This window comes from Vigna radiata, chromosome 7 (assembly GCF_000741045.1).
Source record: "Vigna radiata var. radiata cultivar VC1973A chromosome 7, Vradiata_ver6, whole genome shotgun sequence".
Lineage (NCBI taxonomy): Eukaryota > Viridiplantae > Streptophyta > Magnoliopsida > Fabales > Fabaceae > Vigna > Vigna radiata.
Genome location: NC_028357.1, coordinates 276,136 through 288,564, shown reverse-complemented (window position 1 = coordinate 288,564; position 12,429 = coordinate 276,136). Strand labels below are relative to the sequence as shown.

Genomic DNA, 12,429 nt, shown 5'->3' with positions numbered 1-12,429 from the left:
GCACAAAGCCGACAGAATGGTCACACGTGTACTATCAACCTTTTAAAATAAATTTTTGATTATTTTTATAAAAAGAAGGAAAAAGGTTTTTAGCATAAAGCCGACAGAATGGTTGCACGTGTGCTATTAACCTTTTAAAATAAATTTTTGATTATTTTTATAAAAAGAAGGAAAAAGGTGTTTAGCACAAAGCCGACAGAATGGTCGCACGTGTGCTATTAATCTTTTAAAATAAATTATTTTGATAGTTTTTGAAAGAAAAAAAAAAGGTTTTCAGCACAAGGCCGACAGAATGGTCGCACGTGTGCTAAAACCTTTTAAAATAAATTTTTATTGATTTTAATTTTTATGATTTTTAAATTTTTATTTTTATTAGCAAACAATAATAAAATAAATTCTAAAGCTAAAGAAATAAAAACAAAGACAATAAAATGAAAACAAAAGTCCAATAAGAATGGGAAAGGAAATGTAACCAGGAAATTGATCTCCACCCTTCTGAAGCTTCCTTAAAGGTCCTCCACTGCACCATAAAAAGCTTCCACAGAAAGTTGTTCATTCATCTGTGCACGTGTCTCTTTGTCCCACTCCTTTTTTTCTTTGTTTTCTTCCTTCTCTTTTCGAAATTGGATTTTTCTCCTCCTCTCTTTTTTTGTTCCCTTATGCTCTCTTTTTGAAATTCAATCCTTCTCCCCTTTCTAGTTTACAAGGTGCATATTTATATACACACATTTGTAATATTATTGTCATCTTGCCTTAATGGCGAATTAATTGTCAATTAGAAAAATAGGGAAATAAATGGTCTTGATTGAAGAAAAATAAATCAAATTAAAATCACATTTTTCTCTTTAGGAAGAATTTGAATACAACAATCAATATATTATTTTTAATTATTTCTTGTAATGATTGTCATAAGGTTGATTCGAATTATTACCAAATAAAACACAATTTCGAAAATATTCTAAAGTGATCTTTCCTGCATTAATATTAATTGCTTATGGGCCTACTGCACCATTTCTCCAAGAAAATCACATGGAGCACCTCTCCCATTTAATCACCATTCTTTTCTTTTCATTTTATTCACGTGCACCCTCTTTTTTTTCTTTTTTCCTTCCTTCCTTTTTTCCTTTTGTTTTTCTTTTTCTTTTTTTCTTCTTTTGTTTTTTTTTTCTTTTTTTCTTTTTTTCTTTTTTTTCTTTTTCTTTATCTCTTTTTTCCTCTTCTTTCTTTTTTTTATTTCTCTTTTTTTTCGTTTTTCATGTTCTTTTTTTTCTTTTCTTTTTCCTTCTTTTTTTCTTTTTTTGCTTTTTTTTTATTCTTTCTTCGTTTTTTTTTTGTAATTACTTTTTTTTTTAAATTAAACAAAATAGTAAAATAAAATTAAGAACAACAATAAAAACCAAGTCTCATTATTTAGTCACCCGGACGAAATTGGGTGTTGACAGCTGCTCCTCTTTACTTAGATATTACTAGATAATATGAAAATTTGATATTTTTGTATCATCTGAGTAAAAGCTAAGTAAAGATAGAAACACTAATTTTGTCCGGGTTTCAAAAAGAAATAAAAGGATGAAAACTGATAAAAAATGGGTAAATTTAAAAATTATAAAAAGTGATTTGTTTTTTTTAGTGTTTCTTTTAACACTTAATTATTTTTTTATAAGCTGNAATTTATTTTCTACCTTTTAACCTTTCCTTAAAAAAATACTTACGTTGTTTTAAATATTAACATGAAACATTATTTTATAAATAAAAATTAATAAAAATAAAAAAATATAAAAAAATAATAATAAAAAATATAATTCAAAGGGCTTAAGCACAGGTGCGACCATTCGCGTCAGCCTTGTGTTGAAAACCTTTTTTCTTATTCTTTTAAAATTAAACAAAATTTCATTTCAAAAGTTTAAGCACAGGTGCGACCATTATGTCGGCCTTGCGCTGAAACTTTTTTCTTCTTCTTTTAAAAGTCAACAAAATTTCATTTTAAAAGTTTAAGCACAGGTGCGACCATTCTGTCGGCCTTGCGCTGAAAACTTTTTCTTCTTCTTTTAAAAGTCAACAAAATTTCATTTTAAAAGTTTAAGCTCAGGTGCGACCTTTCTGTCGGCCTTGCGCTGAAAACTTTTTCTTCTTCTTTTAAAAATCAACAAAATTTCATTTTAAAGTTTTAAGCACAGGTGCAATCATTCTGTCAGCCTTGCGCTGAAAACTTTTTCTTCTTCTTTCGAAAATTAACAAAATTATTTCAAAGGGTTTAAAGCATGCGTGCGACCGTTCGCGTAGGCCTTGTGCTAAAAAACCTTTCCCCTTTTTTATATAAAAAATACCAAAAAAATATAAAATCTTCAAAAACTAAAAACATTTTCAAACAAACAAACAATCTCTCAGTTAGAACTACGTAACCCTGATTTCTCACTTTGAGAATACGTAGGAGCAAGGTCAATCCTTGTCAGGCACAAAAAATAAAAAAAAAAATTTTTTCTTTAGAGTTTTATTTTTTGGGGAAATTAAACATTTTGCAAACTACATCAAATTCGCATATTTAATTAAAGGTACTGCTTTAGGGCAGGCGTTGTGGGGTGCTAACACCTTCCCTACACGTAACCGACTTCCGAAACCTGAATTTGGTTTTGTAGACCTTGCCTTATCTTTTATGGTTTTTTCCGTAGTTTTCCAAAATAAACTACGGTGGCGACTCCAAACTCTTTTTCAAAATCCATTTTGTTTTCTTTTTGGATCGTCGTCCCGTCGCGATTCCGGTTGCGACAATAATTGAGACTAACATTTTGATATCTTATATAGATTGAGTTGTGAAGTTTTGTAGAGGTGATAAAACGCTCCAAGAAACAAGAATTTGACGCGGTGTACAAGTCTTGAAGGTTTCTTGACAGACAAGATTGACTTATTTGAAGTGTCTGGTCTTTCTACACAATTGAGGTGGTTGTTGTGTGATCACGAGGAGATTCACAAACACTGTGTTGTTGTTTCCCTATGCGTGTTCCCAGGAAGAAGAGTGAGAAGTTCTTGTACTTTGAGAGGGTTCTCAAAGGGGTAATTGTAGGAGAGGATTGCTCTTGCTGCAGGTTTTTTGTATTTGGCTATATTATATTAGTGAGTTAGATAGGTGATTTACATTTTGACAATGTGGTTGTTGTAAAGCCCTTGTTGTAAAAACTCATATCTTTATAGTGCAATTGGCTTTCAATCATAGGTTGATTGAAAGGACACTGGATGTAGGCAGTTGAGGCCGAACTAGTATAAACTCAAAGTTTGAATTTTCTTCTCCCTATCTCTATGGATTAATCGATTACATACTGTCTTTCTTCGATTAAGTATATTGTTACATTGCATACATTTTTGCTTGATATTCAAGAAAGGTTTAAAGACTCATACTAATTTCGAAAAAGATTTGGAAAGCGATTATTTTTATAAAACACCAATTCACCCCCCCCCCCCTCTTGGTGTTGAGAAACGAAGCTCACCTTTTCTAACAATTGGCACCACAGCTGGTTTTAAAAAATTATTTGAAAAACAAATCAATTAACCATTTTGTCTAATCGATTATTCGATCCTGAAAATGGCTTTTGCTTCTCAGAACTTTGATGAAGGTGCATCCACAAATAGACCACCTCTATTTGCTAGCGAAAACTATGCCTTTTGGAAAATAAGAATGCAAATTTTTCTTGAACCAGTAGACAAGGGTGTATGGGATGCAACTCTCAATGGTCCATTTGAACCCACTCATGTGATAAATGGAAAAACTGTTTTGAAAAACTTTTTTGAGGGGACTCAAGAGGAAAACCAGAGAGCATGGTATGATGTAAAAGCACGAAATGTTATTGCTTCTGCTCTCATAATGGATGAGTTTTTCAGGGTTTTCCAATGTAAGATAGCCAAAGAAATGTGGGAAGTTCTTGAAGTCACGCATGAGGGAACAAATGAAGTCAAGTGGGCTAAAAAGAATTCCTTGATACCGTAGTACGAAATGTTTAGGATGAAAGCCAAAGAAACCATTTATGACGTGTAGAAAAGGTTCACACATATTGTCAACCATTTGATGGCTCTCGGCAAAGCCTACGAAAAGGAAGAAATCAACATCAAAATTTTGAAAAGCCTAAACAGAAGTTGGCAGCCTAAAGGTAACTGCTATATCTGAGTCAAAAGATTTAACTAACATGAACATGGCAACCTAGTTTGGAAAGCTTAGGGAACATGAGCTGAAGCTTGGTAGATTGAGGGAAGAAGAAGAGATTAAACAAAAGCAATCAATTGCTCTCAAAGCTACCAATAAAAGAACTCCAAGAAGGTTGAATCTGATGTTGAGTCTGATGGTAAAAAAGTTTACTAAGTTCATGAAAAATAGAACTGCTGCAACTGACCATGCCTGTTACTCGACAGGAGGGAGGAAGAACTCCAAGAACAGCACTGTGACATGTTATGAATGCGGCAAAGATGGTCACATAAAGCCGGAGTGTCCAGAGTTGAAAAACAGGCAAAAGGCTAACACCAAGTATCCACAGGACAAAAGGAGAAGTAAGTAGAGAAAAGCTAACATTGCTTGGGAGAACAATGATGATGATACATCAAGTGATGATGATCATAGTGTTTTGAAGGAGTCAAACCTTTGTTTCATGGCGGGATCTGTGCATTCTGAAGACAGTTGTTGGAAAAAGAATGGCTTAGTTTCAACACCAAGAAGGGGGTGAATTGGTGAGGTTCAAAAATCAGAGTCCTTTCCAAATCTTTTTCGCAAAGTATAAACCTTTCAAAGTTTTCTTGAAACCCAAGGAAAAAGATAAATCAGTGCAGCGGAAATACAAAGTTGAGTGTGCAGAAAGTAAAGTCGACTGAAAGTAAAGAGTTTAGGGATAGAGAAAATCAAACACACTTTTTATACTGGTTCGGCCTCAATGCCTACATCCAGTGTCCTTCCACAACCGGGAAGCCAATGTACTATATTAGTCAAGGTTTTTACACAAGATTTCTATAGAGACCTCCAAGTCAAAAGTATAGACAATCTCTCTAACCCTCTAACTAAAAGTATAGGCATCAACACAAAGATCTGAAGTAAGATATCCCCTCTTCTGCAATCTTCAACCCACTTTGAAAAATCCTCAAAGTGTACAGAACTTCCACAAGTTCTCTTCCTGTAATCCCAACAGAGCAGTCCAATCTTCAATAGATTCATAAGAGTCTTGATCAATATGATGAACACCAGCAGTGCAGATTTTGATCAATATGATGAACTTCCTCCTAAAGAAACTCTTCAAAGAAAGATCTCATATGTCTTCATGATGAGTTCTTGGAGCGATTTCACAGGGATCACAATCTGAAATAACAGAATGAAATTGTTAGAATAGCCAAAGTCTCTGTGAATTACAGAATCACGTCTATTTATAGTTTTCTATAAAATAGACGCTTCTGTAGTCAACTTTGCCACTAATGTAGTCGACTGTCACCAAACAGTTATAACAGTTAAAACAATTAACAACACTCAAACCAACCAAATTGATTACGCATTTAATTCAGTTGACTTGCATTTAATGCTTGAACACAAAATTAAAATATAGTCGTTATAGTTCACCAACATTAAGAGAATTTCAAAACATAACTAACTAAGTCGAATTCCCTGCGCATGCAATCGACTATAACACTTCAAATCAGTTTTGAATATCTCTTCATTGCATAATTGCTCACAGCACTGTTTTTGAAAATCTGTGCAAAGTCACGAGTTTTAATGGACTTACTTCATAATGAAGTCGACTTAAAACTTGCAGTTTTGCCACACAATATAAGTTCAACTAAGTGCATGTGGTTTTCTTTTCAGAAACATATGTTATGCAATCACAAATGATGTATCATGTAGAAAATCATTGAATATGCATACATATACGACAATCAACACAAACATGTTCTTCAAGATATCATACATAATAAAGATTTGAACATGTAACACATATCAATACATGTGTTATTAATAATGTGTTGTCATCATCAAAAACCAAAACACTGTGAGATTAAGGTTTAGCTAAATCAGTGCTTCCCTTACCAACAATCTCAACAATAGCGATAGTGGCTTTGAAAGCGAGCCTATTGAAGTGAAATATGACTTGTTTTTGGATGTGTTTCAAGAGTTACATGTTGAAGCCATGAAACTTCAATACAAGATAAATTGATTACACTAAAAAAGAAAAGAATATAGAAATAGTTTCTAAAATCCTTGTTTTACTTTTGTTCTTATCTTATTGTGTCTCTCTTGTAGTTGACGGTTTTACATGTCACGTGTTATGGTTTTATCTGGTTGTACTTATTTTTTAACTATGAATGAAAATTATATTTATGGTTTTAATCAATTTGTGTGGATTACAATTTTTGATTGATGGATTAATCTGATCAATAATCGATTAAACATCTTGTATGTATGCAATTTGAACATTTCATTGTTACATCTTGTCATTGAATAATCATACTATGACAATGATTATTGTACTGCATAGATATTAAAATGTTTGATCTAGATAAACTTGAAAGGTTATCCAGGAATACTAATTGTTGACTGAGTTGAGATGAGAAATTAACATTACTTTACAACAAGGAATCGATTGAGAGGAAATCGTAATAAATTGATATTCGTCATTCAGTTGAAGTTTCTAAACTTCTGAATTCAAAACTTTAAACCAGGACTTGTTGGTTGTTATATGTTTATTCATCTTATATCTCTTTGTCTTGATTCGCTGTGAATTTGATATGAGATAATAAGTGATTAAACTGATTTGGTTTGATTCAAAATGTATCAAAATTGCTCTTATATGACTTTTGTAAAACTTTCTGATACATTGTTTGAACATGCTTGATTGATAGATACTCTGATATATTTCGTTTATGCATCTGTGATTTGATATTTCAATATTCATAATGACAAGAGGAGTATTGTATGATTTTATTATGGTTCACGTGTTACAAAAGATTTCGAAAGTATCGTTTGCGCCATCGAAGAATCGAAGGACTTGTCGGTTCTCATAGTGGATGAACTTGTTGGGTCATTTGAAGCCCACGAACAAAGGAGAAGGAGTTGGGATGATCAAGTTGAACTTGACGATCAAGCACTACAAGTACAGTTTGACTCGAATAAAACTAGGATTACTTAGAACCGAGGTCCTGACATCATAGGGCGAGGAGGTCGAGGACGAGGTGGATGTGGTCGAGGTAATTTTGAGAATGACGGTGAAGAGCAAATCAGTCAGTAGAATTGACGTGACCGAGGACAAGGGAAAGGCCAAGGAGATCATTCAAGAGTGGAGTGTTTTAAGTGTGGCAAGTACGACCACTATTCAAACTAGTGTATATCAAACAAGTGCTACAACTGTGGCAAGGCTGGCCATATTGCAAAGTATTGCAAGACCGAGATAAAGGGGGAGACGAATCTCGTTATTGAAGATGCAGAAGAAGAGTGTGGAATTTTGTTGATGGCAAAGAGCTCGGATGCAGTGGACATGGAGAGCCTGATCCCAACAATGGATGAAGAAATCTCAGTAAAGGATGCAATAATTGTGGAGAAGGAAAACCTGAAGAAAGAACTCAAACAAAAAGATGAAGAGATTCAGTGGATAGGGAGGCTTCTAGATGAAGCTAATGAAATTATGAATAAACAGAGGGTTGAGCTTAAGAAGTTTAAGAAGACAGCTCTTGAAAAGGAAGAGAAAGCATCTAGCGTTGTTGAACCAGATAAAAGTAGGGAAGAAGAAGATGAAGAAGAGATGAAACCTGATGAGATTTCTACCAACTTGGTATGGTATCTAGATACTGGGGCAAGCAATCATATGTGTGGAAACGAGAACTTCTTTTATAAACTCACCAAGGTGGAGGCTAAATTTATGTCTTTCAGAGATGACTCCAAGGTGGTCGTGAAAAGGCGTGGAACAATCTGACATATGTAGAAGAATGGACGAGTTGGAGAAATTAGGGATGTTTTCTATGTTTCTGAGTTGAAGAGCAATATTTTAAGCATGGGTCAGATAATTGAAAAAGGTAATTCAATTTTTATGATGGACCAGGTACTGTATTTAAAGGATAAGCATGGTCGTCTAGCAACCCAAGCAAAAGTGAAGAAGAACCGGTTGTATGAACTAGAGCTGAAAATATTGGAGAGAAGGTGCTTGAAGCAAGGTATGACTAGCAAGAGCTTGGATAACTCCAAGTCAAATCTGATTGAAAGAAGCACACCAAGTGTGGGATGATGCACATGGAAAGTCGAATGAAGGAAGAAAGAATTTAAGTTTATGGGAGAGTTTGTTGGTATAAACTTAAATTTTAGGATTTTATTAATAATTTTGTTTAAATCTTATTTTATTAGTTTTGGGTCTAGTAATATTTAGTTTGATTTTGATAGAGATGAAATAGGTATATGTAGTTATGATCTTCTTTTTATCTAGGTACAATATTATTTTATAATAGATTAAGGAGATTTTATTTTTAAGATAGTTGATATTTGATGTTTGGTTTTTATTTTTATTTCCATAATATTGTAAGTGTCACAACTATTTAAAGTTCTTCAATTATCAATAAATAACAGACTCAGTTTTAGAAAAAAAAATATGAATGTGTATAACTTGAGATTTTTTTAACATATTAGACGGGCACTTGTTATAACCTAATTTATCTTACGAGTTTAATATTATAAGGACAAAAGATGTGCTATGTAAAGTACACAATTGAAGACATACTTATTAAAAAGCAATGTTATAGTTGCTTATGAATGATGAGATCCTTTCAATGTTATTAAAAAACATTTAAGAATTGCTCATAAGAAAAACTAGGATCCCATTATTTGTCTACTATATATATAACAAACAATTGATATGATTCTTTCTTTTTTCACTTGTTATTCTTATTATCTCATATTAAACTCAAAAAAACAAATGCTATAATTAATCACCAAGCATGTACAACTCAAGATATAGTTTCCAAGTACTTGAATCACATCAAATACCAATTACAATATTAATAACAACTGCACACACTCATATCAACCAAACTCATAGATTGCAATAATCATATGATGACACACACATGCAATCACTACGAATATTCCCAAACTATGATTAGCACTTGTCAAAAATCAAAAACTTCCCTAGCTTATAGGAGTAATATGCATCAACACAAGCATACTGCACTTGCCCACAAGAGAGATACTTGAGTTCCCAATTACTCAATGTAACATTCTTTGGCTTCTGAATTTCCTCTCCAATGAGTTTCTCAACTAAAGTCTTCAGTCCTGCTCTTTTGAAGTCCTTGTGATCAAACTCCTCAGCTGCCATTGCAGCAACATCAGTACAATGTGCAACCTCTAGCCCATAATCTTCCTTCAGCCGTTTTGCATCAGCAGATATCTTCACCCCAGTGAACATTATGTTGGGGTTGCAAAGGGCTTTGTAGAGGGTCCTTGGGATGGAAGAAGCTTGGTAGAGTTGGTAGATGAGGCAACAGTGTTTGATGCAAAGTTGTAAGATGGCAACAGGGTTCTGAACCCCCCTTCTGAAACTTGGACGCCATTCAATGTCAAGGCCAACCACCTTCTTCTGGAAGTTGCGTGGCGTTTGAAGATGGCATTTGATCCATGAAGAAACCACTTTGGGACATGAGGTGACCATGGTTTTGATGACACGCCTGTGAATGGTGACTTTATAGAGGGATACTGATCTTTTTTTATTATGCTGTTTCTCGATGCAGGTTCCCATTGCTGGTGTAGGTTGAGGGATGATTCGAGTTGAGGAATGTCTATAGGGAACTTGCAGGGTTTTTTTGTTGATGGTGATGAACGTTTCAAGAGTTAGGAAAGGTATATATATTGATCAATGGATAATCATACTTACAATATTTTTCTATAATATTTTAAATCATATGATTATTAAACCAATCATACATTATATATATGTTAAAATATTATAAAAAAATATTATTAAAGTATTATTATCTATTTATCAATAACTGTGAAGAAGAAATGATGGTTAAGAATATAGAAAATGATATTTTAACATTATTTTTTGACATAATTTTGACACTGCACACGTGTCAAAATGTGGTTGGACGATTTTAAATTGAAAAAACAAACTTTGGTTTTTCTCTTCCAAATATATTCCTACCTAAACTTTTTTAATTTGAAATCGTCTAATCACATTTTAACATGTATGTAGTGTTAAAATGGTATAAAAAATGGTTTTAAAATATCATTTTCCTAAGAATATGTGGACCATCTTTGGCTGCTCACAGTGCTAGGAGCCTATAAGATGAAGCAGCTTCTCCTCCAAGGAGATAAAAAAGATGATTGTGACTCTGCTAAAGTGAACAATTTATTTCAGGAAATAAAGTTTAGTTGCTTTGTATATTAAATATTAAATATTATTTTTTATTTTAAGATTTTGAATTAAAAATAATATCAATTTTTTAAATTGACAGATTAAGGTTTTATTTTCCCTGGTGAAAACTTCTTTTTAAATACCCATCATAAATTGGAAAGTGTTTGCTTATTCAATTACTTCAGTTCATATTTGATGACCATCAATGGGAGGAATGAACTGACTAATGTTATTAAAAAATCTTTTGTAGAAAAAATGGTATTCATTATGGGTTAACTGAGTATTGAAGGCGCATTATTTGAGGGGAAAAGCAGTGAATAATTACATAGTACATAATCTGTAAAGGTAAAGTTGGATAAGAACAAGGTCGGGGACAAATTGTCACGCGTGCGATAGCTATAAGCCTATGAAACTTTTCCTCTAAGGTGGAGAAAAAAAAAATTTAAGTGTTTGTTTACTTTTAGCAATGGAATGGGAAGAGGTGGGTGTGCTTTTCATTATTTTATTTTTACTTTTAAAAGTAAAAGTTTATTTTATCTCCATACTCATTCGGAAGGAGTATTAAATTTGTATACGTTTAATGTTTACCGTAGGTTTTTATTTTTTAAATCTCAAATAGGATTTTATTTATTTGGTGGATTAATTGGGTCTTTATTTTTTAAAAATTAAACATCAAATTGGACAAACGTTATTTAAGAAGCTCTTATGTAGGATGCTAACAGTATTTTTGTTTAAACTAAACTTTCTCACGTGGACGAGATATGCATTGGAACATTTTTGTTTAAGCTAAAACTAAGTTGTCTCAACGAGATTTAGGCTAAAACTTAGGGTGTCCGTTGGAACATTTTCACTTATGTAAAACTTTGAAGCGACATAAATAATTGGACTCATGAGATTTTTCTCGTAACCTACATATAAAAGAAAGAAATAGTTAATGATATAATCGACTAAGAAATTTTGACTTCATTTTTTAATTACCAAGACTTTTTCGACTAAAATAATTAATCAAAATAAGAATTACTTCAAGATTTCTTTTTTCGTCTCGAACTATGCTGCAGCTTTTTCACTTAGGTAAAACTTGGATCGCTTGGGCGAATCCTTTTAAAATTGTTGCCTCTTGAGTCTAGCTTAAGCGATAATTTTTAGCTTAAGCAAGACCACGCGACCCTTTGTTAAAACACAAAAAAGAAAGGACTGATTCATAACCACTTTCTTTTCAACACAGTGCTTTCTTTCCTTAAATTATAGGGCGCGAGGTATGAATAAATAAAACACTAGTACTTTATCACAGAAATAAAAGTGGTTTTGCTTCCACAGGAATATGATCCCTTCTTATTAGGATTCCTACATTTTGATATACCATTAACATCATTGTCGGTATTGAGGTAAGGTAGCTCATTTTCATGGATTACACAACACAGTATACTTTGACGAAATTCGACCCTAAAATAATTACCAAGAGAGCCAAACAGTAGACTGAATATAACACACCTTCATTCATTCAAGATAGTCAAAACGAATATATCAGCAAAATTTGTGTTTCAGTTTTTTGCATATCTCGCCTAGGCGAAAAGGTTTAACTTAGGCGAAAATACTGTCAGCATGTTACGTAAGGGTCTCTTAAACGCATTTGTCCAATTTGACGATAAACATCTATTTATTTCAAATTTTCAAAAAGAAAGATCCAATTAAGACACCGAATAAATAAGAGACCTATTTGAGATTCTAAATAAGAAAAGGACCTACCGAAACATTAAACTATTTTTATATTATGCTTATCTCCATGAGTAATGCGTGTATTTGAGAAGTTGGTGCTTGAAATCTTAATATGTGATACTCCTTTTTACTACAAACAAATTAATATAGGTAATGAAAAAAATTATAAACAAAATCGATAAAGTTAAAAAATAGTTTTAAAAAATTATAAAAACAAAACAAAAAATAAAGTTTAAAAATATTTTAAATGTGTTTTTATTTCCTCTCTATAAATTCTAATGAGATTTTATTATTAAAAATTATAATACATCTTGAATGAAATTATGTAAAATAAAAGTATTAAACTAATAATAATTTGAAT

At 32.5% G+C, this 12,429-nt stretch overlaps 1 protein-coding gene across 1 annotated transcript; it reads right to left on the bottom strand.

The window, feature by feature from the left end:
• Positions 1 to 8,897: 8,897 nt before the first annotated feature.
• On the bottom strand, positions 8,898 to 9,807 carry LOC106765897 (Werner Syndrome-like exonuclease). The gene has a single exon (XM_014650667.2). It carries the CDS (start codon positions 9,732 to 9,734, stop codon positions 9,099 to 9,101), a length of 636 nt encoding a protein of 211 aa, XP_014506153.1. The 5' UTR covers positions 9,735 to 9,807; the 3' UTR covers positions 8,898 to 9,098.
• Positions 9,808 to 12,429: the final 2,622 nt, after the last annotated feature.

Bases quoted from the DNA above. Each gene is read 5' to 3' on its own strand.
- LOC106765897 (XM_014650667.2), bottom strand. From the start codon at position 9,734: ATGGGAACCTGCATCGAGAAACAGCATAATAAAAAAAGATCAGTATCC.